We start from the raw sequence: 27,074 nt of genomic DNA on the forward strand, positions 1-27,074 counted from the left end.
AACTGAGCTTACTGGGGATTTGCATTAGAACAGGGAAGTGTTGTCATGGTTCAGCACAAACTAAACACAAAATTCAGCTCCCTGAGCTGTATCAAAGCAGCTCATTTGTGTTTCAGAGCAAAGGCATTCTGAGGAGTTTTCCTACCCAAAGGATCCTTCTGGAAGCACCGGTAACCCTTTGCCGAGGAAAACCCTGCGTGTCGGGCAGGCAGGAGCAGCCGTGGACAGCTCAAACGCCCGTGTGAAACGTGGAAGGCTGTGCTGCTGAAATCCTGTTACAGTTTTGCTCTCTTCGTACAATCTGCCAGGGTGTAGCTCAGCGCCAGCTCCCCGCAGACCAGTCCTGCTTCGTCCCTGGGCAGAGGGCACGGCTGGCACGGCACAGCCCACGCGCTGAGGCTGCTTTCCCCTCGTTTCACTACCAGATCTCCGTGTTTGATGCAAAGGGCTGCTGCATCCTGCCCCTGCCCTCCCAGGAGCCCTGTGAAAGGAAAGCAAAGCACGTTTTCCAGCAAGACTAATGGCATAATTAGTCAATTTGCTAATACGCTGAGGTGTGAAGGGCTTACGATGGGGCAGGAGGAGCAGCTGTCCTGCAGGCACAGCCCGCGGGCAACGTGGAGGAGGAGTCCATACGGAGGGGCTGTCACCTCCCGATGGATGAACTCTGCAGGACAGGTGAACAGGCTCAGGAAACTTTTGGGGAGGGAATGTTTTTTGTGAATGGATCACGACACAACCGTGGCCTGATTACAGAGCTGAGCAGCTCCCTCCACTCCCCCAAAAGCCGCGTGTTAACTGTGTCTGGAAGCCACGTCTGTCACACGGCTTAGCTGTGACAGTACAGTCTGGGCTGTACCAGTTTTCCCAGGGGATCCTCAGCAGGAGAGAGCACACTAGAAAGACATAGAATGGCAGAGTGCGAGGCACTGCCTCCCAGGAGAGATGAAGGGGGAATGACGTGCTGCGGGGAAGCCGGCTGCTAGGAGATGCTAGCACAGGCCTTTGGCAAGGGAGGTCCATCTTCACTGCCAGGGCTGCTAATTCCCTGTTCTCCGGGCTGCTCCAGGGATGGAGGCGTCCGACTTGCACCAGTGACAGACCAAAGAAAATAACAGACTGGGGGATGAAACCCTGCCCTGTGCAGCCTGGACCCATCCTCCACCTCCCTCTGCTGAACAGTGACAAAAATACCCGTCTCGTCCCTCCTGAGTGCACTCCATCGGGCAGGGGCAGTCTGAGCCCAGCCTCAAGTGCCTCGAGATAGCAATGAGGTCTACACACACGCAACATGACAGCATCCTCCCTCTCTCTCCTCTTTTTTTATGTAGCAAATCCAGCAAAGTCCCAAGCTCATGTGCTGTCCTTTTTGCAAGTGATTTTATTTTAAAACTGTAACTCAAGTTCTCCATTTGTTTAACAAGTCATCCCCCCTCCCTTTTTTTTAAATAAAATTAATTTATTCTACAGAACAGTAAACTCTTCCAGACTCTTCCCTATTTACAAATTAACATTTTTGCTTGCAGATCATTGCTTCCCCCTCCTTGTCCTATCCCGTGACGCAGAAGGTGAAAAAATCAGCCAACATGTGAAGGTCTATAAGGCAGTGCTCCCAACCACAGCCACCGGCCTGTTGGGACCTCAGTGAGGAGCAAGAGTCATGATGTCTGTGCAGCATCCGGAGGTCCCCCCTCATTCACCGTGTGTGTGAAGGAAGCAGATCCACATTAAACCCACCAACCAAGAGCATCTGGCCTCTCCCTGCTGCATGGGCTCCTCCGAGCTGGGCTTTAGCTGTGATGAAGAAAGAGAAATACCCCGGCCAGAGCAAACTGCTCTCGTCGCCCTCTGAAGGGCCATGGGTTTGGGGAGAAGGTGGCATTTGCTGCAGGAATGAGATCCACCAGCCCTCATCCACCCACGGGCCAGAAAGGCAGCTCTCACATCACAGGTGGAGGCAAGGAGCCTTGGAGACACCTTCCCTGCTCCCTTGAAGTGGGAGAGACAAGTGACTCCAGTACTGGGGACATGCTTTGCTAGCTCAGGAAAGAAGGCACCTAAAAAAAAAATTGACCTAGCCCAAAACTCCAGGCAAATTCAAGGTGTTTTGACCTAGGTTGTGGCTTGGCTTGTACCTCTTTGCACTAAGTGGTAACTTCTAGCTGGGTACGGTGGGGTCTGCTCTACCTGGAGACCTACCCAGACACTTCAAAGCCACCTTGCTCAGGTCCTGCTAGCACTGTCACCCAGGCCTGGCAGCCACACGAGGAGCCAGGAATCCTGGTGATGGGGAAGACAAGCTGCGCGAGGCAAACCAAGAGGGACGTGCAAGCACCTTGTCTACAAGCAAAGCTGCCCTTTCGGGGGATCGCCCACCCCACACGAGGCACACAATCTTGGTAAGCAGCCTGGCCTCTAAAACCACCCTAAGGGCTTCAGTGACCTGTAGGAAAAGCATCGACAACATAACGCATACCTGGCCACAGCGGGCATCTGCTCTATGCTCTCTTCTTCCAGGGCTCACCTCTATCAGGGCACCTCCTCTTCCTGCTGCGGATGCACGGGGCTGCACTGGTCTATCAGAAAGGCACCAAGAAGCGGTGACCGCTGCAGTGCCGGGTCCTTCCTGGCAGCAATGCTGCTACGACCATCACTGGCAGGGTTTTACATCTGCCAGGGAGGGACTTCAGCCACTGACGAGGGCAATCCTGCCCGTGGCTGCAGTCAGCTGGCTGTTCACCCACCTGGCAGCAGCCCCATTCCTTTTGCTCTTCCTGGGCATTTCTATCTCTCTAAGACAAAACCCCAAAACCTTCAATAGCATCTACCGAAGATGCGTAGTGTTTTCATTCCTGGGAGCCCAGCCGAGCACCTGCGGGGTGAGGCTGCCCCTCACCTCCGGACACAGCCCCAGCTTCTGTCTGACACCCCCCCCAAGACATCCCGAATGACTAACAACTGATGCAAAGCTGGGGTGTTGTCATTTTTTTTCCAAGCTTTGCCTTGAGCAATGGAAAATATCGCCTAGCTACAGCACAGAGAAGGCAGAAGGCTGAGCTGATGCCCTTGCGGAAAGCTCAGGTTTTGAAAAAGCAAGGAAGGGAGGAAGAAAGGGGTTATCCACGGACTCTCTGTAGGTACAGCAAGGAGAGAAAGGACAAAGGAACAGAAGTGGCAGGACAGCAATGAATGCGATTCATTAAGCTTTGGAAAAAGCCTTCTCCTGGCAGAGGGTGGGAAGCGCGTGCCCTGGAGGCAGCCTGAAAGCCAGCCTGGGTAAACCCTCGCACCTCTGCAGCGGTGCCCTCTCAGGCACACGGATCCACATGTCAAAGAAAAGCCTCTGCGCGGGGATGTGCCCTTTCCATCGCCATCCCAAAACGCCAGAGCCCCTCGGGGGCTGGTTTGCGGGGCGATGGTGCCAGCAGTGATGTCAGCCACGCTGGGCTCTCACCCCGGAGGGGACGTGCTGAGGTGCTTTGGCTGGAGGACGGAGCCCGTCAGAGCTTTGGGCTGCCATCCCACGATGGGCATCCCCAGGGAGGGGATGCAGGGAGCCTGGCTCAGCCCCGGGAGAGCTCTTGGTCCAGAGGGAAAGAGAAGAGGCTGCAAGTTCTGAAATGGCACTGATGCTTTCAGCCTCCCAAACCCCCAGCACTGCCCCAGCCTCGGGGCTGGCGCCGGGTCCAGTCAAGGACCTCGCCTGCTGCTGACACGGCTCCTGAGAGCGGCGGGGAGCGAGGAGGACATCCCGGCTGGGCTGCTGGTGGTGGCAGGAGGAGGTGGCGAGGCTGGTGCAGCGGTGAGGGGCACAGGTGCCCCGCATCCCCCCACCATCCAGCCCCCGGGCATGGGGGGCTCAGTAGAAGGAGTATTGGTTTTCTACCGCCCGGGTCCGGCTCCGGGCACCGTCAGCCTCGTGGTAGTCCTCAGCACTGGCGGTGGGGGGCTCCGGCCGGCGCTCGGTGCTGTCGCTGCGGCTCCGGGGGCCCAGGGCACCCTCCAGGCGGTGGTAGGGTGCAGGGACAGTGACAGCGGGGGCCATGGCCACCCCCTCGGTGGGTACAGGGGCCGGCGGGCCGGTGGATGGCGTGCTGCAGAAGTAGTGAGGAGGAGGCAGGTCGACCCGGCAGCCTGGCGACTGCGACACGAGGGCTGGCGGGGGGCTGGCATCTGCAAGGGAGACAGGAGCTTGACCCCTCCACCACTGCCTGGGGGCTTTGCGCCCCCCCCACCCCCTCACTGCCACCTTCCCACCCCCACCCTTTTCCTTGCTTGCCCTCTCCCTCCTTGACCCTTCCCCAACCCTCCTTGCCCACCCTCTCCAAGCACAGCAGGATGCTCCGAGTCCCGCAGACCCCTCTGCTCCTCTCCTGGGACTGACACCCGCAGGCAGGGACACACAGGTCACCCTGGTACCACCCTGCTGCTGCGTGGTCCCTGCCCACCATCAGTGGGACAGTGCCCACCGTGTGCGCCTCCAGAGCCACGCACACCGGCACAAGCAGCTTTAGGGAGGGTGTCAGTGGGGGCACCCCAGGGATCGGTCCCTTTTAGGTCCACGCGAGATCCCAGCCCAACCACCAATCCCACCCTCCACACACAGCCATGCCCCTGCACGGCCCCGGCACCTACCGGGCAGCGGGCTCTGGGCCACGACGTAGCTGCGGAGGGTGATGTCGGCCGCGCCGCCCGACTCGAGTGGGATGGGGTGCGTGTGGAAGTGGCGCAGCATGTCGAAGATGGTCTGGAACCAGAGGTGCTGCACGTGGCACTGCCCACTCTCGTTCAGCGACAGGCGGAGGTGCTGCAAGCGCAGGGAGCCAGCGGGTGAGCTGGGGATTGCAAGGGTGAGATTCACCCTTGCCATCAGCAGAAGGAGCCGCCTCCATCAGCCCCGGGAGGTTTGCTCCTAGCATAGGACTGTTATTTTTTCCCCTGCCTGGCCGGGAGGTCTGCTGCTGCAGGGTTTTACATCTGCCAGGGAGGGACTGCAAAACCCCACTCGCTGCAGCCCCAGAGGTTTGTCCCCTCCTGGTGATGAACACCGTACAGAAGCAGCCAGAAAAGAGTTGGCTGGGTGCAGGACCGCAGCTCCAGTCCTGGTGACACGGCCAGCCTAGGGAAGCCCACAGCCCACCTGAACTGCTTCTTGCAGGACGGGTGACAAGGCCAGGCAGTTCTCTCTCAATACCTCACGTGTGCCCTCTAGTAGAGAAAGCACTCGGTGGAAAACTACATGTGGATTGTTTTTTTATAGTGCATCTGTGTACTTCAGGACGTGGAGCGGACAAGAAGAGGGCAGGGGGTGATGTGCCAGGCTACGCTGGGCTCCCGTGGGATATTCAGCCTTACGCCTGCACAGCAGGCGCTGATCCAGCTGGGAAAGCGCTGACGGGGCTGGGCAGGGCACAGAGGGCTCTTGGGGGACAAGGTGGTCCCGAGGGACGCCCTGCCGAGGTGCAGCTCCTCACAGAGCTGCCGCGTTTGGGGTCACCGCATGGACCCGCTTGCTCACAGAGCCGCAGTGGGAAGGAGCCCAGGGTGCTGGGCAGGGCTGGCACTGATATTCAGGGAGAAGCAGGGGGCACCCACCTTTGCTTTCCCCTGGAAGTTGAAGGTCAACACGTACTCCCCCGGCCGTGTTTCGCTCTGCCGGATGACGAACAAGCCGTGGCTCCGGACACCCCCGAAGAGCACCAGCTGAGCTGCCTTGATCCGCGAGAGAGTCCCGTGGAACCAGGGGAAGTCAGAGAGGTTGATCTCCGTCTCGCTGTCATCCCCTGGCCGCAGGGACAGCAGGATTTTAGGGAGCACCCAGACATTGCCTCTCCCACCCCTTCCTCCTCTCCTTCTGTGCACCCCCAAGAGTGAGGTGCTGGGGCCGCATCCTGTATCCCGGTACCTGCGAGATGCCCACTGGTGGCAGGGGAGGACTCCAGCGTCTGCAGGAAGCTCTCCAGCGGGACGTGGGCCAGGAGTTCCCCCAGGGAGTCCCTGCCCCGGCCGTGGGGTGCAGGGATGGCAGCGGCCATGGTGGTGGTGTGAGCGCCAGGCCGGGCACATCTGTCTGGCGGCCTGGGCACATCTGGAAGGGAATTTGCAGAGGGATGAGCTTGTGGCTCGGCACCACCGGACAAGGGCTGTCCTGCTCTGAAGGCAGCTGCGTCGGAGCACCCCTGGCTCTCGGAGACACCTCGGGGCTAGGTTAGGGCTCTAGCTGCAGCTCAGGGGACTCCCTCTCGGCCTGTGCTGGGTTTCCCTCCCCCGGTGTGACCATGATGGAGGCACAGAGGTGTCTTGGGTGGGCACAGAGATGAGGTGAGGCTGTGCAGGCGGAGGCTGCTTGCTGGGACCCAGAGACCCCAGCGCCTGCAGACGGGGACTCGATCTTCTGCACGTACGAGGACGTACGGGGGCAAGGTCGATGTCTTCAACGGGGCGGGCGCAAGCATAATGAAGAGGAAGGCAATTGCCAGAGGAAGATTGCCCTGCAGCACCTGCTTCGGGTTTCTTAACTTTATCGCTGGCAGGATGTGACCCCTCGAACCAGACCTGGCACCCGGAGACTCCCACCCTCCCTGGCGCGTGTTTTTCCCAGACGTAGGGCCTTACCGTCAGCCAGGAACTCGCAGCTGCAGGAGGACACCCTGCCCGGCAGACAGGCTCCCTGCGCGCAGGATGCCAGCTCGATGTCGTCCCCGCTGTCCCTGGGGGGAGAGCACAGAGCAGGCGGTCACACACTGCAGGCGCACGCGGCACCTCCGCTCGCGGGCACGCGATGGGGATGCTCAAACACAATTCCAGCTGTGATCTGGGAGCACATCCCGATGCTCCCCGCTTCCTCCTGGAGGGGCTGCCATGGACAGAAGCGCCTGCAGCATCGAGAGGCAGAGCGGTTGGTGGAACAAGGTGGCTTTTTTGGGGGGGTGAGAAACCAGCGTGGGGGGATTAAACCCTTCAAAGCCTTCGCTGCCTGGGTCACGCCAGCTGGTCCCAGCTGCAGCCTTGTTGGTTTGGATGCAAATCTGTTACCCTGACTTTCATCACTTTACTTCGCAAGACATACGTAGACTCCAACCACCAACTTCCACCCAAGGCCGCTTTTGCTTTCACTCTCCGCAAAGGAAATCACCAACCCATGGGAATTACGTCCCCAAAAGACACCAAAAAACCATGCCGGGAGGCCCGGAGTGAGACAGCGAGCGGGAGCAGAGCAAGGTGGGGGCCACAGCGGTGCAACCCCCCATGGAGAACATCCCTGCTGCCCGACTCCTGCCGGCACGCTGCAGCCTCCTCCTTGCACAAACCCCCCCAGTTTGCTCCACAGCCTATTTTTATCCTGGCTGCCGGCAAGAGCCCGGCACTGCCAAAGCTGCCCGTGGCACTCCGCTGCTCTTGCTTAACAGCAGCCACGTGGGCGCAGGCAGCGAGGAAGCGGCCGCGTTAGCAGTAACAGCTCACGAGGGAGCCGCTGAATTATTTAGTGGCCAGTAAGTGAATCAGCCATTGGGAGTCATTCAGCTGAAGCCGGTTAAAAACAAGAAGGGAGGAAGGAAACCCAAACCAACAGCGCTTCGCAGAAAAGCCGTCGACGGGCGCTCACGCGGCGGCTCCAGCACGCAGCCCTTGGCAAAAGCATCAGGAGCTGATTGAAAATTCATTCTTGGCACCAAGCGTGTGTGTCGGTGTATTAAACAGCTCATTATTATTTGCTCTGGAGTTCATTATTATTTGCTTTACGGTCACGTCCGGAGGCCAAAGCAGGACTGCGCTGGATGCTAAGCAAACATAAAAGGCTGGGAGGCTGCCGGCGGCAGAGCGAGGGGCTGGCACAGGGCTGCCGGCAGCTTCTGCTGTGGCTCGAGGTGAGCACGGCCACAGCTTGAGTCGAGCGGCTCCGGCTGGAAAACCAGCACTGAAACGTGCAGAGGGGAAAAAAAAAAAAAAAAAAAAAAGGGGCTGTGTTTCCCAGCCTCACCTCTGTCAGCAGCCCAGCCTCAGCATCGCTTCTTGAATTATGTATTTTAAAAACCAGCAAAAGGAGCTGAAGGAACACAGATCTGGAGCGCATTAGTGCATCCTCCCCACAAGACGCAGCCTCCGCCGTGACTGACCCCGCAGCTCCCAAACTGCGTCTCTCCCGCAGAAGGGGGTGGAGGCAGCTGGAGCCTCTCCAAGCCCCTGTTCCAGGTTTGCTCAGGGTTTTCACCTCTGCAAGCTCGGGCACCTTGTTTTTCCAAAACTGTGCCAAGAATGCCAGTGCTGGGGTTTCCCCGGAGCCCAGCCTGGGCTGATCCTGCCTCCCTGGGGCTGGGGCTGAGCCAGCTGAAGGGCAGCGGTGCTGGGCACATAAACCTCCCTACAACATAACCCAATGCACGGACCCACGAAAAAGCGGATGAGAAGTTTTGGCACAGTTGTTGTGACTCCCATCGCAGCATTAAAGCCACCGTGATAGAAACATAAATAAATCGATTTAGCCAGCAGAATTGTAAATATTCTATGGATGCTGGACTGGAAAAAAGTATAGAAAAATAGCTCAAATATAGTAAAAAAAAAAGCTTCAGAGGGTGGGTGTTGTGGGCTGCATTCCCGGGTCACCTGCCTCTGCGGGCCAAGGCGATGCGGAGCAGGAAAGGGTGAGCAAGCGGCCAGCCCTCCGCGAGGCTGCACCTCCGACACGCAGGCTGCTAACTCAGCCTCCAGGCTTCTGCTGATGTCAGTCAGGGACTTTCTGTAATAACCCAAGTAGCAAAAATTGGGTAATAACCCGTGCTCGGCGGTGAGCTCAGCCCCCACGCAGCATCTTCCTCTGGCGAGCCTTACCCGGGGTCGATGCAGTCCTGGATATCGGCCACCCAGGAGTGCTTCTGCAGGGAGTCGATGGTCTCCAGGATGTACTCGGCCCCGTTCTCCACCTGCAGGCAACGCGAGACAGCGTCAGGCTGCGGCCAGGGTCCTGCCACCGCCCCCCCTGCCCCCCAAAGCAAAGCACACCCCATAACGCAGCTGGACACCAGCCAGACCCCCACATTCACCTGCTGCTGATAAACAGCACCCTGGTTGAACGGGGGGGGATAAGTGCCCCCTCCCGTGGCAGCAAAGGGGTGCTGAGGGTGACCCACAGAGATGCTTTGGTGTGTCCGAGGGTGACCCCTGACCAAAGCCGAGGCTCGGAGGAAAACCCCCCCGAGTACATCCCACCGTTATCAGCAACCGCATCACACGGGTTTTGCAGCCTCCGTGGCAAACCCCCACCTGGGCGGAGGCACGGCGGGTGCACAGCACCACACACCAGCACCGACAGCATCCCTCGCTTCTGGGGTGCCTCAGTGTCCCCCAAAAACTGGCGCTGCACAGGTAGAGCCGTCCTCTCACTGCCTCAAAATCCTGCCAGACCCCTAAACCCAGGAGTTTAAAACTTCTCCTTTGTTATCTTTCCTGCCTGGTGGTCCATGAGGCCTCTGATTGCAATGGAGTGAGAGAGAAACCTACTGTAACAGGAAAAAAAAAAAAAAAATAAAAACCAGGATGCAAAAGAACCTTCCAAATTGCAAGCCCAAAGGAGCTGGCCCTTTCTGGGGCTAGGGAGGACCCAGAAGCCCCCCCCATCAGCAACGGGTCCCATAAGCCACACCACGCGATGCCGCGTGCCTCTGCCAGGTTTCCCCACATCCCTCCCGGACCCCTTATACATCTCGTTCCCGAGCTGGCGAGACAGCCCTGACTCCAGGAGGGTATCGCATTGCCAGCCGAGACAACCTCCCAGCAAATTAAATTAATCACAAACAACTGAATCACCGTCCTGAAAATAAGCAGGGTGCTCAGGGAGCGGTGCCCAGCGCCTGGGCTGGGGCTGAGCAGCAATCTGCTCCCCTGCTGCAGCCCGGGGGCCATCCTGCCCCAAGCAGAGAGGAGGGGAGCAGCAAAAATCCCCCCCCCCCCCCCCCCATTTTGTTTAACCAGAGCAAAGGAGCCTCTCTGACTTTCCGAGGGCAACGCACAAAGCCAGCGTGGGAGACGGGGCTGCTCTCTCATGCAGAGCACGCCAGCAAGCGAAGCACATGCAGGGCTGGGGTATTTTGCAAGTCCCTGCTTGTGCAATGGAAAAAAAAAAAAAAAAACAAAACAAAAACCAAAAAACCCAAACCTGCAGATGCTTGGTGTCTGATGGGCGGCGGGGACACGCTGCCTGCTAATTTTTAGGCAATTTGACAGAAACTATTCCAGCGTGGCCTCCCCGAACAAGGGAGGGGCTTTTTTCACCCATCAGAACCCGCCGGAGCGCGGTGTGTTGTGTGCGAAGGTTGAGATCGGGTTTGACATCAACGCTGTAGATGGGAAAGCGGCAGGGAAACCAGGGCACCCCGCTCCCATTCTTACCCCTCCAATCCATACCCCGACATCGAGGGGTGCTTCACCCCCTCTGCGAGTCCAGCCAGCAAAGGGGGAACGCAAAAGAGCGGCAAGAAGACGTCCCAGCAAGAAGGGCGGGGGCAAAAAATGAGCTACAAATAATAAAGAACGTTGGGAATAGGGGGAAAGCATCGTGTGCCGACAGCCGCGAGGGGAGGGCAAAGGCTGGCTGGAGCGGCAGGAGATGGGGAGCGAGCGGACGGGCTCAAGGCCTCGTTGGCTGCCTCGGCTCGCTCAAAGGATCGATTGCAATCGATTCACCCCGCGGCAGGGTAAGCGCCCGGGCCAGAACGGGGCAGGAGGGTACCTGGTCAATCAGGCATTGTCAGACCTGTGGGGTTTGGTGCGTTCCCCGGGGTAATTACAGAAATGGCTGAAGCTGAGTGGTGGGAGTGGAGAGAACATGTCTGGCTCCAGAAAATGGGAAGAGGGCAAGCCCAGAGCCTCCTCCAGCAGCCAGAGAAGCCAACCCTCCGCAGGCACCCAGGAAGCACCCCGGAGCTGAACTCCCCAGCAGGGATCTGCCGCGACCAAACCCTACCAACCCGTCTGCACTCGCTCGTGGCAGCCCCCGGGACGGGGAGCAGCAGTGCCGCGTCCTCGGCGTTGGCCACGCTTTGGACACTGAGGTGACACTCCAGCAAGGCGGGTAGCAAGACACGGTTGAGATGAGACTTGTAAGGGCATCTAGAAAACACGATCACAAGTAGCTGATGAGCCATATTCCAAGAGCGATTATTGATGGTTAATGGGTTATCAGTGGCTAATGATCAAAGCTGAGGGATATGCTCAGAAGCTCCTTCACACCAAGGACTTTCTCTGCGCATGCTGCTCTTCAGTAATGATTAGGACAAAAGCAAAGAGAAGATGCCTAATCAATTCACAGATGACACTACATCGCAAGTGTGTTCGAGGATGAGATGAGAATTCAAATGAACTTGTGGAAGCTGAGAAACGCTCTGTGGAAGAAAAAGCCTAAGCCAGCCCCCAGCTCAAGGACACGGGTGAGCTCTGGGCTCACACTGATCGCCGTGGGTGTCTGGGCTGGGGAACTGCGACTCTGGGGTGGTTCTGCAAAAAGCATTGAGGGGTTACACCAGCCCGCAAGCTGCGTATGAGTCAACTTCGTCATCAGGGTACAAAGAAAGCAACTGGATCAACTTGGGGTGGGTAAAGAGGAAGAAGAAAGCAGAAGCAATCAAAGGAGAAGCAATCCTTCCCATCCGCTCCTGGCCATGGCACCACGTAAGCTTTGGGGCACACCCTCTCCAGAACACACAAGGAGAGCAGGGAAGACTTGGGGCTGGTCAGTCTGGAGAGAAGACGACACGTGAGGCTGGTCTTTGAGGCACAGAAGACACCAGCTGAACATCCATGGTGGACACTGGTGGCAGCAGGGGTTGAACAGTGAGAAGCCCTTGGGGCAGGAAGGATGCCCTGGAGGAGGATGCTAAGAGAAGTTGTGGGACCTTTACAAGGAGCCAGGTTTGGTGGAGAGTGATTTCCCACGGGAACGTGTGCCGGGGCCAGGTGGGCTATCAGGCATGGGGGCTCTCAGAGCCAGGCTCAGTTTTTTCCCCTGCTCTGCTTTCCCAGTTTTCTAAGCTTTCAAGCAGGTTTGTTCAGCTGGGAAGCCCGGCCTCTCTGCTCTGCCTTCGCCACGTGCTTTTAGGGAGAAGCATCGGGGAGAGAAGTGGGTTTTTGGCAGAGGTAGGGCACAGAAATCCTCAAAATGCTGCTGTTCCCCCGCATACACGTGCTACCTCCCAGCCGGGCACGTCCAACGGCTCCGATGGAGAGCACGAGTCCAGGAGCTGGGACACACAGCCTCAGAAGCTGGAGAGAAACACCATCTCCAACAACACGTCCATCATCACGGTGGCACATCGTGCCCTGAGCCGGGACCCTGTGAAATTCAGCCCCGATCTGCCACGACAGGCTGCTGTCTTTCCGCAGAGTGGGAGGGAGCATTAAGATAATTAATTGCATTATATAGTAAACTCTTTCTGGAAAGCGAGCCTTTCATTCTCTGCTCATGCCCCCAGGCTCCCGCGGGGCGGTTGATCTCCAGGACCTCAGTGGCCACGCACAGCCATTCCCATCGCCCTGTGTCAATGAAACGGCCACCACGTGCCACCGATCCGGGGCAGCGGCAGTCACAAACCCACGGGCAGCCGCACCAAAGAGCGTTTCCCCTTGCAGGTTGTCTCTGGACACTAATTTAACCCGTCTCCTGGTGACACGGAGAAGCAAAACCCCATGGTGAAAGCCAGGCAAACAGCTCGATCCCAAAATACCCGGGCATCAGGTGGAGATTGCAGCCCGGGGCGGGGAGGCAGGGATCCCGCGGGGAGCATTAGTGCTCTTGGCCTCTCAGCTCCGAAAACAAAGGCAACGATCCCCTTGGGGACCGAGCATCCCTGCAGCGGGGGCTGGATGCGGACGCAGATGGGGTCCCCGTCGGGATCCCCACCGCTACCGCCCTGCTCTCACCTTTAGGACGAAGGTGTTGTCTTTGTCGGGCATCTCCAACGGCATGGTGGTGCGGACTTCAATGATGGCCGAGAGCGGGATGCTTACCTTCGGTTTGGAAGCCTGCGGAAAGAAAAAAAATATATATTAAAAGAAATCAATAAATAAATAAAAAAAAAGTCACTCAATTGAATCAAACTCTCCTGGGGGACGACACAGCATGGCTCTCAGAGAGGCAAGGCTGCAGCTCAGCCTGCGTGGTTATTACAAGGGGTGGGGGGGGGGGGAAAGCATTGATTTCCCTCATGTGCCTGATAACTCCAAGCTCTTTTAATTAAACCAAGAGGAGGCCCGGTGGAAGATAGGGGCGTTAGCGCATTTAACTGCCAAACCCCTTCCCTGCCCCAGCGCAGGCCGATACGCCAGCTCCGCCAACACCGCTTATTTTTCTCCTTTCTAAACCCTCTCCTGATGGAGGTACGCAGCGAGAGAGCTGTGCTATCTGACAGGGGACAGGCCCCGTGCAGAAAGCCGCCCTGTTTATCCAGCACAGGAGCGGCGTTTCAACCGAGAAGCTACAACACAGTAGCCTTAGCTGTGCGGGGAATTTTAATTACATAAAAATAAAGAAAAATTAATTCCCCCCCTCCCCGGAGCTCCCAGCACGCACGAGCCTCAGTGCAGGGGCAGGACCTGGTGCCTCCCGCTCAAAGTCTCTGCTGAGCAACAAATTCCCCAGATATTTGTTTTAATTATAACAAATCCCCCCCCAAAGGAGCCCACGGAGCTGCTCTCCGGTGCCGGTCCCCTCCAGGGCTCTGGGATTTGGAGAATCGTGGCTGTGGGAAGAAGAGATGAGACTCGGTCACCGAAACCTGCGCCTGGTGCTTGGGGTGCACAGGGTGGGACAAGGGCGGTGATGAGCTGCAGGTTGCCAACAGAGGGTTCGGTTCCCATTTTTTTTGGGAGGGAGGAAATAAATAAATAAAGAACAGGAACCGCTCTTTCCCCTCCAGAACGTTTCATTTCTGCCAGCCCCGGGGCCCCAGCGCTGCCTCCAGGCACCTCTCGGCCGTGCGGGGCTCAGCCCTGCCCCGGGGAAATTTTCCATCCTGGTGTTTGCACGGAAGGTCAGAAAGGAGGAGGCTGCTGCTTCGAAAGGAAAGAAAATACGGTGTTAATTCACCGGTGAGCTGGAGAAGGGTATTCTCCAGAAAGGCGCTTCCCTGTAAAGATTTAAACACATGACCGTAGTTTTTGTAGGGCCTACAGAAAAACAAACCTGTGGGCTGCTGAAGCAAAAAGCTGTTTTCCTCCAGCTGTGCCAGGCTGGTGCCACTTTTACAGCTGAATCATTTGCCAGATGGAAAGCAAGATTGGTTTACATCTTTCTGCCCTCATCCCAAGCAGGGTGTGATTACAACAGAAGAGCAGACAGCGTTCGTAAAAGTTGCCATAAAAATCATTTCAAAATTGATTTTTAGAGGCAAATCAAGATACACTAAAAGAAAATCCCTCTATGAACACTCTCTTAAATGTTTTAAGAGCAGCAGTTGTTCCATTTTAACCTGAGTTTATTGCCCCTTTGGTGCGGCCGACTCGCCAGTGCTGCTCCGGGCAGCCCGCACCCACCGGGTTCACCGGACGCTCCGTGCTGTGGATGCGGTGGTTTCCTTCCAGCCGGGTCTCGTGCGGTGCCTGGGCTGAGGAAGCCCCCCGAGCCAGCTACCAGCGACGCATGCCATCCGCACCAGCGCTGAGCGCTTGAGTTTAAACTCATATTTTATTGGGAGAGACGCGATGGCTAAGCGAGAGGCACTGACTAACGCCAGCAGTGCCAAGGTTCATTTTGGCCTCAAAAAACCCAGAAAAGGTTGTTTAAAAATAAGAGCTATTCTGCTGTCTGTATGTATAACGCATGGATCTACCCCTCTGCCAAACCGAGGGTTACGAGCACACCCAGACCCGTGGAGGCTCAGCCCGGGGCATGTGCCCGGCACGAGGGCTCGCGTTGGCTCAGCTGCACCCACGGGGACTGGAACACAAGCAAAAAGTCCTGGAGAAGATGAAGTAAATGAGATTTTTCTTCTTCCCGTGGTATTTAAATAACCTGAGATTTCATTACCAACACATAGAGCTAGTAAAGCCCCAGGGAACAGCTTATTATTCGCCTTGTGCTCTTCGCAGAGGCGAGCACACGACACAGACGAGGCACAACCACGGCGTTAGCACGGGTGAGGGTTTGGCAGCACGACGCATCCCTTCGCTCGGCCCAGGAACAAAGGCAGCGCTGCGGCGAGGAGGAGGCTGAAGGTCTCCTCATCCACATTTCTAGAGCAAACGGCTCCACCACTCAGCCTTTTCCCCAGGAAAACAGGGACAATGTTTCCCTCCGTTGCGTGCAGGGGGGGATGCACACGAGAAGGGGAGGGAGGACGCGCTGAGGAAATGCCGTGATGAAAACCGGCTCCTGATTTTGATGCTTTCACTGAAGTTACAGAAGAAGAACAGATGCAGGCAAGGAAAAGTGATATTGTGGGTAACAGCAATAATCAGCGTTCCTCTGCCCAGGAGGGTACGTAGCTGGCGCTGTCTGGGAGGAGAGCTGCAAACCCCACCCATGGTAGTGATGCTCCAGCCCTGAAGGGCATCGCTGGCATCTTCTGTCCCCATCACCAAAAACTGCATTAGGGGAGGGCTTGCAGGTACAAAATTATTCCAAATGAATTATTTTTAAAAGAAAAAAAAAATAACACTTCTTTCAGAAAGTGGAGTAGCGACCCTCTGAGATCTAAAGCACAAAGCCCAGGCAGTGATCCCAGCTACACCGCTGCTGCGCGAGCCACTGGTCAACCATGTGTCTCTGCAACGCGCTGGGGAAAGAAAAAGCCCTCTGATGGCCTGGACGCCCCATGTGTTGATGGGGGAATAAGCTTTTCCACCAAGCTAGCTGATATTTGGGGGCCAAAGGACCAGGCAGAGGCTTCGGCATCTCCCCCAAGGGCTGTGGGGAAGGAGGGGGCTATGCCCTGGTGAACGGCAGCGATGGGGGCTTGCAGGTTGGATGGGTTTCAACCACATTGTCCCGTGCGTTCACATCTTGGCCACACAGCACCGAATCTCCCCCCGGACCGGAGCTGGATTTCATCCCAGCTCAGCAGTGGAAACAAGAAAAACGTCGAGCAAAGCCTAACTGCTGCTTGAATCGCTCAGAAAAGCAACAGCAGAAAAAAAACGGGCCTTACCTTTGGAGGGACATAAAACTCGAGGAGGAACCTCTCTCCTTCCACTTTCACCGCTTTCCGGAGCAGGAGGCGGCACTTCTGCCACTGCGAGCTCCCCACACAGTTCGTGTCGTCGGCCACCATGTAGCGCAGCGTCCCTTCCCTCTGGATGTCCACCAGCTCCACCTTGGAGGAGGGCACCTTGGAGAGGCGCAGCTTGTGGGTCCATTTCTCCCGTGGGTCGCCGGGCTCCTTGCCCCCAGCCGGCCACGGCTCCCTCTCGGCTCTCCGGCCACCCGGGGCAGCCTCGGTGCCCGGCTCTGGAGAGGACTTGCGATGCCACATCTCCTTCATACCATCCACCACGCACAAGCTCATGTTCCTCAAGGAGAAACCTTTCTTGAACTTGGGCTTGGTGGCGGCGTGGATGGAGACGTCCTCCGAGCTGCGGGACTGGCCGTAGGAGGACACTTTGCGTGCCTGCGCCTGCTGCGCGGGGCTCAGGTACCGTCCGGCACCCAACGGGGTGTCCATGCTGTCCAAGGACTCGGTGGACGTCTCCTCCTTCCTCGGGGTGACCTCGCGCCCGTAGGGGACGTGGCAGTTCTGCAGCCCCACGAAAGGCACGATGTTGTACTTGGTGGGGGAGTCGGACACGAACACCCGGCTGACCTCCAGGCTGAAGATGTCCAAGAAGTTGGCGGCGAAATGGTGGGAGAAGGAGGTCTCTGCCCCGGGGGTGTCGTAGTGGGGGTTCTCCTTCAGGAACTGGCAGAACTTCTGGGCGAAGTCGACGGCGGCTGCCTGGGCGTGCAGCTCGCAGAACTCCCTCCAGTCGGGGAGCGGGGAAGAGGGCTCCTGGCACAGGGCATCGCCGTTCATGGCTGCCCCATTCCACTTGCCGGCGGGCTGCGGGGGAAAGGGAACAGCGTCGGCAAGGACACGGGCAACACCCCCCCCCCCCCCCCCCCCGCAAATGGGGGTCTCCCCCCCGCCACCGCGGAAGAGCAGGTTTGCAGCCCCGGTGCAAAGGCAAACGCTGTGGGAAAGTGTTTTCACTCCGTTCCCTCTCCACCTTGCACACCGGAAAAAATCTTGGCCCCGACAGCAGCCATAAATTGTACTTATTTTACGATTATGACCATGCAAAAGCATTATTGATTTCTCATAAAACCGCTAAGGAGTCCCCGACCAGAGGAGCCCAGGGGGATTTGCCTTCAGGATTTCTCTCGCCTGCGTGTTCTGCCTGGGCACGGCAGCAGCTCTCCCACGGGGTGTCCCAGAGGGGCCCCAGGGCAGCGCCCTCCCCTCCGCACCCAGCAGCTCGTCCTTCTCCTCCTCCATCCGTATTTCTGCCCTGATCCTTTGCTACATCAATTTTGTTATTTTTTTTTGAAGGGACATATTAGAAGAGACACGGATCTTGCTTCTTTGGTGGCAAGGACCGAGCCCAACACGCTGCCAGAGCCGCTTGGCCCCAGGCTTTATAGCCCAGACCCTCCTCGGCCAGGTGACATCTCACCCGGGGCGGGCGCAGCTCTCGCGTCCCCCCGCCGTGGCCGAGCGCTCCCTGTCCGGTCACATCTCCGTCAGACCCAGCCGAGCTGCCGGAGCCGTGGGGGAGCTCAGCCCCTGCCCCTCACCCTCCCTGCTGAGCATCAGGCACCGTGGCGCAATGGATAAGCCCGGGACAGGTCCTCAGCAGAGAGCAATGAGTACATGGGGTACAAGGGAATAAAAGAAGCCGGACTCAGGAGCCCACCAGAAGTTGAAGGGAGCTGAAGACCAGACCTGCACACCCACAGGAGAAGCACCGTTTCGCTCGCCCTCCACATCGGTCCCTCTCCCAGCAGCCGCGGGACTCGGAGGCACGCACGCATCCCTGGCTTTGTGCTGACGCTGCACCTCCCAAACCTCTACCTAGCTTTGGGCAGCTTGAACCACCTCCCCAGGGAGACCCCGGCAGCAATCGCATCCCAAAAATCATCTCCTAGTGCCGAGACCACTCGTGCACGCCGGTGAGCCTTCCCCAGCGAGCAGCTGGGGCACCCCTCAGCCCATGTCCCCAAACTCACGGTCCGTGTGTCCAGACAGCCCCCGCTCTCCCCTGAGGGCAGCGGTTTGGCTAATCCACCTCAAACACAGAGCCCAGGGGTGCCCGAGGCTGCCGTGCTCCAAAGCCCTGCCTCCTGCAGCGCCTCCCGCCCAGCACTCGACGCCCGGGGACCCAGACTTGCGGGAGGAGAGGAGAGTTCCCCCGGAGTTCACCGTTCTCCATGCACAGAGCAGCTCTTTTGCTGGCGAGGGATTACTCCTGCTAATAAATCATGCGCAGTAACCTGCCAGCAGCTTACATGGCCGATAATTAATTACCGCTTGGATGAACTGCACAAGCCACGGGGTTGGGGTGGGCACCAGGGACTGGGCTAACCCACTCCTCGTCCTCCAGACCCCGACCGCGTCGGTCACCAGCAGCATCACATCGGCTCCCCCCGGCATTGCAGGGCTTTCCCTGAGAGCCGAGCGGGTCCTGATTGCAGGGATCCATGCCGGCTGGGAAAACCCCATCCCTGCAGTCTAGGAGCAGGGTCTGAATTTCCCCAAGAGACAGTAGGAAAGCAGCAGAAAGTGCAAAGCTGTTTGTTACCTGCTCAGCAAATGCAATTCCTACTTATCCATCCATCACTGAGAACAGAATTTAAAGGCTCAGCTCGTGGTGACAGCTAACTGCCCTTTGGCTTTAAAATTCACAGCCCCGGCACCAAGCCACGGGCCAGGAGTATTTGGGCTCCGGGAGAAAAGGGAGACGATTCCCTGCCGATCCAAGCGGGCACGGCAAGAGCAAGGGAGGGGGAAAGGGCGCAAAGGCAAAAGAGCGGAAAGGAGCTTGGGGGAGAAGAGGAAGCCCCACGGCGATGGGTTTAATTGCATCTGCCAGAAGGGAGCAGCCTGGCTTTGCCCCGGGTGTCGAGCGCCAGGGCTTTGCTGGTGCCCCCCGCCCCACGGACGGGGGAGAACGCTTCTCCCCATCCACCTCTCCAGGAGAGACCGGTGCTACAGAGCGGGGCCTGCCTGCCCGAAACCGAGGGATGGCAAGCCAAGATGCAATGGACTTGGAGGGATTAAGGAAAAAAAGGAAAAGAAAAAAAAAAAGGAAACAAACCAAAAGAGGCACTTCAAAAAAGATAAAGCCCCAAACAAACAAAAAGCCTCACTACGCAGGCACCGCAGCCAGGCTCAGGCTGGGAGACGCACACGCGGAGGCATCACAGCATCCTCCTTTCATCTGCACGGGGATGACAGACTTTAAAAGGCCAATTTATAAAAATGAGGCCTAGAGGAGAGACATCTGGCAGGTCTGAGGAGGCGGCGGCGGGGTTGTGGGGGGTTACTAACCCTGTGGTGCATCTCCAGCCCCCCCCAGCCTGGAACAGGTCTGCGAGCCCCCGGCCGGGATCCCACGGCAGAGGCTGGGAGCAGGCGGGGGGCAGCCCCCCAGGACCGCAGAGCTGTCGCCATCCCAGCACCCACCCCAGCACACAGGCATTCACCCGATTTCTGCGGGAAGCAGGCTCCCAATTATCCGTGTATTTACCTTTCATCTCGGTGCCTCCGCTCCCCTCCATACCAACAGCTCTGCCCCACTTCTCGAAATAACTTATCATGCCACAGACAGCATCCCCGGGCAGAGCGGTGGAAACGAAGATGAAAATAAGCTCAAGATGAAAATAAGCAACGAATCTGCAATTGCTTTTTTGGAAAGCAAGGGCCATCTGCTCCCAGCCCAGCTTACCAAGGGTTGCAGCGTGCTCCCGGGCACCTTTTGAAGGAAACAGATCCCTTTGGAGGTGCTATCTGCCGAATCCAGAACTGGCTCAGGGGCCAGAGCCTCGAGTCCCTGGGTTACACGAGAAGACAAACGTAAGAATATATAAACCGAGGAGGTTTGTTGTCGAAGGGAAGGACCTCAGGCTGATGACGGGCTCCTAACCCACCTGCATGAGTCCCCAAACACCTCCCAGGGCAGAGCTGTGCCCTGTTGCCGCTGTCACCCGGGAAAGCAAGCCAAGGTTTAAAAAGGAAGGAAAAAATAAAGGATTTCTGGGGATCGGCCAAGTGGAAACCCAGGTTGCAATCGCAGGCGAGAGCCAGCCACTGGCAGCGATGTTATGACAACCTCTCCCAATAAGCCCTGCTGATGCACCCCGTGCACCGGGGACGCGTGTCGGTACGCACAAGTAGAAAGATCTGAAAGTTGAAGTAAGCTACTGACCTCAAGAAGAAATGAAATTTAAACTGTCAGCAGAAGTGCAAGAGACCATAAAAAAAAGAAAAGAAAAAAAAGTCTCCAGTGAAGCAGGAGCCAGGGAGCAATGACAAAGCCACTGGGATTTGCTGAACCAGAGACACGGGGAGGAACCAACATCTAATGAGGTGTTAATAACCCGAACGCACAACGCTGGTCATGGGATAGCCAGAACAGCTAACCCAGCACTTGCTTCGAGGGCTTTATTTAAGGAAACAACCCTAATAAAGAGATGTTTCCCTTCTGCCCAGTGCAGTGTGGCGCAGCCAGGCTGGGCCAAATCAATCTGAAATTCAAGGGGGGGGAAAAAAAAAATTGTGTTGGATAGGGGTGACAAGAGGCAAGCCTGCATCCCTCCACCTCTGCCTGCGCAGGAGAGCTCCGGGGCCAAGCGCGTGCCTGGCCGGGAGCAGAGGATCCTGCACGGAAAGGTCTGCAGCAAAGCCCTGGCTCATGGGGACGGAGGTTCCCAGGAGGTTCCCGGCTCGGTCCCGGCTGCCCCGGTCCAGCAAGCTGCTCGGTTTCCAGCAAGATCGATGCCACTCAGAGCTCCGGCTGGTGATCCCGTGGGAACAAGGCAAGGAAACCCAGGCACCTGCTCCCCCAGAAAAGCGCCTGACCTCAGCGTGCTGGGCCAGGGGAGATCCCCGAGTCACGAGCAGGTCCCAGAGCAAGACGACACGTCCCCGGCCCCCCCCCCCGGCAGCAGGCTGCGAGGTGACGCTCCTGGCAGGCAGGCCGGCAGGCAGGCAGCCCCTCTGGCAGCTCAGAAGGGAGGCTGCTGCCTGCCTGCACGGCCCCAAAGCGCTGCCTGCCCCGGGCAGATGGGAAAATAGCTAAAAGCGGGACGGGGACTGCCCTCGGGACGGCGGGGCAGAGCGAGCGGCACGCGGGGCTCGGAGCTGATGGCAGAAGGGAAGCAAGCACGTCGTCTTTGCTCTAACTGCGCAAACCCAGAGGTATGGGGGATGCGTTGGCCGCGGAGCTGACGCCTCCCCCTTCCACAGCAGACACCTGAAGCGTGCAAAGACCGAGCATCATCCTCCTCCCAGGGGCTTCCTTTGCCACATCGAGGGGCTGGGAAAGCTCCCAGCCCTCAAGACCTGTCAGAGCTTTCACCAGGCACAGAGGCTGAGTTGAGGAACAGAAAGCCGTAGAACAAAAAAAAGCAAAAGCTATCTGCCCGTGTGCGTTACGCACCCCTCCAGACCCACTTACCATCCTCACCGCCGCCCTGGGGTGGGAGAAGTTGATTGCTCTCTGCGCTCTTCATTGCTCCGTGTGCTATTTATACCCTATAGATCTTAAATCAGACCGGCTGTCTGAATCAGATAGAAATGGAAAAAATCTTTGTTCCTCTCATTTACTGTCCATCCCACTAAAATATTAATTGAACAGCATTTTGGTCTCAAATTTAATGGTCAAGCCACCTTCCCTGAACCAATCCCCCACTAAAAGCATGCTTTGAGTCCCTGCCCAGATGCACCACAGGGCCCTCCTGTCATCTGGAGCCTAGAAAACATTTGACCAGAGTGAAAAAGCTTCTCAGGTCTTTTTCTGCTGCCCATTGAGGGACTCCTCCAGCCGCAGCGTTAGCCAGAACGACTCTCAAAACAGATACCCCCAAAGCACCCGGCAGTGTTGGACAGCTGTTTTCCAGGACAGGGTTTTGGGGTACACGTGCTGAAGGGAGACATCTTCAAAAGAGAAAATGGGCAAGAAATGACCCTTTTTCCCCCTTTTGCACATATGACAGTCTCCCCACCGCTCTGCGTGCAATCCCCCCATCCTGCGCCCCAATGCCAACCCCGCGGGCACCTGCAAATAAACCGGGCTTTGGGGGTCGCATCCCGCTCAGAGAGGTGCGGCTCGAACCAGCTCCAGCCCTGCCGCTCACTTACTGAGCGAGTCCCCAGCCCACGGCACTGCTCACCCTGTGCCGGGGGACCCGCTCCCGACCGGGACCCCTGCGTGCTGGAGGGGGGGACACGGATGCTCTTCTTTCCCAGCCAGTCTGCCAAGACCGGTCAGGCAGAGCTCAGGCCCATGACAGTCCCCCAGCAAAACCTGCGATTTTCTCCATTTCTCACTATTCTGAACAATTTTGTATCGCAGGACTGTCTTTCTCCTTCCTTCCCAAAATCTCCCCCAGTGTAACTTTTACCCCTCGTGCTGACAGCTGCTGGAAAATAAAGACAAGTTAATAGACAAGATCCACTGGATCTTAGATAATCTCTTCCCCGAGTAATTCCATCCAGCTTGCAGGGAGCCACGCTGCCAGCCCACGCGCGGGGCTGGAGCATCACCCAAGCCACTTGGCACGCCGCTGATCCGGGTACACCGGCGTGGGACCCGAGGGGTACCAACCTCACCCATGGGGAGAGGGTCCCCAGGGTGCAGCGACGCGATGCTGTGCAAAGTATCGCTACAGCTGGGCATCAGGAACGTAACCTGGGGCTTGGAGGCAGAATGCTGTATCTGGAAATAAAGCAAAGACACCCTCTCGATGGCCCAAAAGAAAAGTTATTTCCTGAAAAAATAAAAATAAATAAAAAATTTAAAAATAGAGGTTTTGGTAAAGGGAGGTCAGGGGCTGTTGTCCCTTCCCTCTTGTTTGGGTGCCACCTCACCTGCCTGTTTCCAGCCGGGGAGCTTCCCGCAGAAAAGTAACTAGTCCAAAGTCTATTTTTAACCACCACAATAGCAGAGCCTCCCAAGAGGAGCGGCCGAAGCCCTATCCCCAACCAAGCAATCTCACGTTTCCCTCGCTAAGCCTAGACTTCCTTCCGTCCCTCAGCCCACAACAAAACCCTCCTCCTCCTCTCGGCTTCCCATCCTTGTAAAACTATTTGCACATCCACCTCCAGGCTGGACCGCCGCTGGTGCCACGCAGCAGCAGGGTGCACGGTGTCACGCACACGCGTTATACATTAACCACTGACCTGGCACCTCGAGGCAGACCCTTCCTGGACTCGGATGTGCCAAATAACAGGAGATTTAGCTGCTCACTCTCCACCCCTGGATGTACCTGAAACTCAGGGGATTTAAAGAAAGAGCCCCACAACATAAAATCAACCGCGGTTCCCAACAGAAGTGCAAGCGCCTTTAAGAAGACGACTTGCCCTGTAGATAGCTGTGCCATTAAGGAGCTCCTTGGGTGGTTTTGGGGAGTAAGCTGCATGGGTCAGGGGTGCAGGACGCTCAGCAAAGCACATCCCAACGTGGTACGGCAGAGTCATTGCTGTGTGCCTCCATCCTGGCTCACCACCAGGGATCCCCACTTCGTTAGGGCACAGAACCCCCCAAGGCTGTTTTTCAGTTATGGCACATAATAAACACGGGATAAAGTTACATAGGTCTGTACGAAATTTTCTTATTATGTTTTTTAACTTTGCAGATCCAATTCCCCATATACATCACCATCTCATACCCACCTGCGAACAGCGTTAAACCGCTGCCTAATGGTATCTGAGCTTGGGAAATTCAATTCTACCCAGCGCCTTACCCAGGACTGCCACAATCACTGCTAATTGCTTAAGTGGTATATTAAGCAAAACACCTCATAAAAATTCCAGTGGGCTTTGAACCCACACACCCCCCCCCCCCACCAGATGATGCCAAAACACCCTGCTACGGATGCCATCCCTGGCTGGAGAGTCAGCCTCAGCGATCTCCTCTCGCCTTCGCTGGGCAGGGCAGCTCCCGGGCAGGCAGTGCTTCGTACCCAGCGTGGCGGCCACGACCACGCAGGAGGGATTTACAGGCTGTGTTCGACTTTGCCAGCCCTCCTTCCTGGGGTCCGCAGCCAGGGCGCTGCCCCACTGCAGTGCCACTGCAGCCCCTCTCCTGCCCCGAATGCTGCCAGGACCCAGTGTAACAGGGCACAAACCCGCTCCCGTCTTCCCGACGGGACCCTGAAGCGGGTGCACACCGGGCTGGGCCCCCTCCTGGTCCCCCCCTCTGAAGCATGGCACACATCTGCGGGCGTTGACGGATGCAGGGCTCCAGTCAAGTCTCACCCCAAGCCCAGACCCTGCACCCCGCAACACGGGCGCTCCCCCAGCAAGTAGATTCTCCAAGCCCTTATGGTTTTCCCTTAAAAAAAAAAACCAAAAACCACATTAGGTCTGGGATGCCGTTTTCCCTTTAGGGATAACCTCTCCTCCTCTCTGCTGTGATGCAGCCAGCTGGGATTCAAACCTGTAGTTCCTGGGAGTCAGGGAGCACACCGGTGCTCCCCGCAGTGGCAGGGTCCCCAGTTTCCCTCTGCCAGCCCCCGCGCTCTGCTCGCACAAGGAAGCGGAGCGCTGAGCCAGGCACAAGTCTCCAACCTTTATCCCACCACCTCCCCAGCATCCATGGGCAGGGAAACCAGCCGAGGGCAAGCGAGGGCACCAACACACGGGTGTGCCCGGAGGGGAGTGCTGCCACGGGGGGGCTTTGCCGGCCTTTGGGCTGGAGAAGAGCAGGGAAGGCAGCGCCGCCCCGGGGCTTCCCAGCCAGCCTGATTCAGCAAGAGAAGCAGATGTGCAACCATCATCAGGTTTCTCTGCCTGCCCTGGGAAGAGGAAGAGGAGGAGGAAGGGCATTAGCCAGCAACATCCTCATCTTGAAGAGGCAGGTGATTCACCACCAAGGAAGAAGGACAAGAAGAGGTTGGACATGACCACCCTGCCATGACTGTGCACAAGACATGCTCCCACCAGCCCAGAGAAGGAGGGGACAGACCTGATGGTCAAGAGGAGCAGCCAGAAGAGGTAACCCTGCAGTCAAACAACCACGGCACCCCTGAGCCAACCAAGGGGCTCACAATCGAGGAAGGCAGCTATTTTAACCTCAAGGCAGGACAGGGGATGTTCCATCCTGCAGCCCCCAAGACTGACTTGTCCCATTCGATGGCTGAGGGATAACGGTCGCCTTGCGTTAGGTGAGACACCAGACAACGGCAGGCAAACCCGCACCCTTCTCAAATGCATGTCAATAGGCTGGAGCATCTCTGCTCCAGAATTATGCAACTTTTTTAGAAATAGGTTATTTAACAGCCACCCTGGGGTGCACTGCAGCTTTATAGCAATAGAGACACACTATGAAGCAACACCGAGGAATGCAAGAGGGGAGGTCCAAGAGCACTCAAGATCCCATCTAAGCACATCTCCTGGCAGCGCACAACCACCTGTCTGTGCAAACACGAGGGCTGAGCGTTTCAGAGGAGCCTGGGTGGTTTAGGAGCGCGATCCCTATTTAGAAGCACAGTCCCAGATGCCCAGCATTGCAAACATGGTCCTTCTCCACGCCTCTCCCAACAAACCAAACAAAAAAACCCCAAAACAATGGAGGGGAAATTTGAGTAATCCACCAAAGAAGCAGTGGCAGAGGCTCCCGGGGATTTTGAGCAGCATGCTGGGTGGACAGAGCAATTTTACCTCCTCTCCCGTTGCAGTTCACAGGGTCCCTGAGGTGCCAGCAGCACAGTTCTTCCAGGTCAAGCACATAACTCCAAACGATGAATTTCTACACTGGAACAAGGTACCAGACCGACTCAGGGGGGCCTGGAAGGCAAAATTTTAGATGGTTAAGCCCTGGAGTGAGCGCAGTCATCGCCAGAGCATCTCCTTAAGGCACATTTCACCCCTAAGCCGCAGTTCCGTGGTACCTCAGCCTGACCGGCCGCTTCAGCGGAAACTAGAAATAAGCAGGACCACAGCGAAAGTCCCTCTGCTCTCCAAAGGCCTTCACGTCATGCAGCCCAGCCTCACCAGAGCTGGAGGAAGTTCAGGAGCTGCAGTTGCCCCACGGGTGTCCCCAGAGCCCTGTGGGAAGTGGAGGCAGTGGCTGCCCGGGTGGGAGCGGTGCTGCTCTGCCCTTGGCAGCACCGGGGCAGGGGGGGGGAGGCAAATCACCCAAAGCAGCCTGCAGCCCTCGCGTAAAGCCCAAGCAAACAATAATGATAAAAAAAAAAAAAGAGCATCCATGCAGGGTCATGCGCGCTGCCCGTGCCCCCACCGGAGCATCCCCCCCCCCGCCCCCGGGTGCTCCGGACCGAGCCGGGCAGCGCCGGGACCCAGCGAGTTTCGCCTCCCCCAGGCAGCATCTGCCCCCGGAGCGGTGTCTGCCCCGGGGCGGCCCCAGCACCGCCCTCCGCCCTCCCTGCCTCCCCCCGCCGGGGCTCGGGGCCGGCCGGAGGAGCGGCGATGCTCACCGGGAGGGGGAAGGAACCAGCCGGGGGGGGGGGGGGCGGGGAGAGGGTGGGGGAGGCGGCGGCAGCCCCCGGCCCGTCCGTGCGGAACCCCAGCCCGGCGGCTCGGGGAGGGGGCGGCTCGGGGCAGCTCCCCCCGGCTCCACCCGGCCGCAGGGACGAGCCTCCCCGGGGCGGCGGGGGAGGGCTGGGGGGGAGCTCCGCGCTCCCGCTGCAAGCGGGAACCCTCCCCCCAGCTCGGGGGGGTCCGCTCCCGAACAGACGCGGGGGGGTGGGGGGGTGGGAATAACCGGGAAAACAAGGGGCCTCCCCCCTCCCTCCCCCGCCGCCAGAGGCGGCCGCCACCCGGTACCGGAGGGATGCGCTCACCCGGCCCGCTGCTCGCTGCTCCCGGCTCGGCTCAGCGCGGCTCCCGGCGGGGCCAGCCGTGCCCGGCCGCCCCCCGCACCGCCCGGCA

The 27,074-nt window shown here is 57.9% G+C and overlaps 1 protein-coding gene across 4 annotated transcripts; it reads right to left on the reverse strand.

The window, feature by feature from the left end:
- SH2B2 (SH2B adaptor protein 2) lies at window positions 1-27,074 on the reverse strand. Of its 4 annotated transcripts, XR_008579925.1 has the most exons (11): window positions 26,987-27,074; window positions 25,845-25,970; window positions 16,137-17,024; window positions 12,913-13,014; window positions 8,830-8,921; window positions 6,616-6,710; window positions 5,906-6,088; window positions 5,596-5,783; window positions 4,636-4,807; window positions 3,291-4,173; window positions 1-481 (listed from the first exon to the last, which is right to left on the reverse strand). XR_008579925.1 is itself a non-coding variant. In XM_054847911.1 (10 exons), exons 3-10 carry the CDS (start codon window positions 16,995-16,997, stop codon window positions 3,930-3,932), a joined length of 1,866 nt encoding a protein of 621 aa, XP_054703886.1. In that variant the 5' UTR covers window positions 16,998-17,024; window positions 25,845-25,970; window positions 26,987-27,074; the 3' UTR covers window positions 1,362-3,929. The 4 variants fall into 4 exon arrangements, 3 of the variants coding, with proteins under 3 accessions (XP_054703886.1, XP_054703884.1, XP_054703885.1); XM_054847911.1 differs by lacking the exon at window positions 1-481 and having other exon boundaries at window positions 1,362-4,173; window positions 5,596-5,712; XM_054847909.1 differs by lacking the exon at window positions 1-481 and having other exon boundaries at window positions 1,362-4,173.

This window comes from Grus americana, chromosome 19 (assembly GCF_028858705.1).
Source record: "Grus americana isolate bGruAme1 chromosome 19, bGruAme1.mat, whole genome shotgun sequence".
Classification (NCBI taxonomy): Eukaryota; Metazoa; Chordata; class Aves; order Gruiformes; family Gruidae; genus Grus; species Grus americana.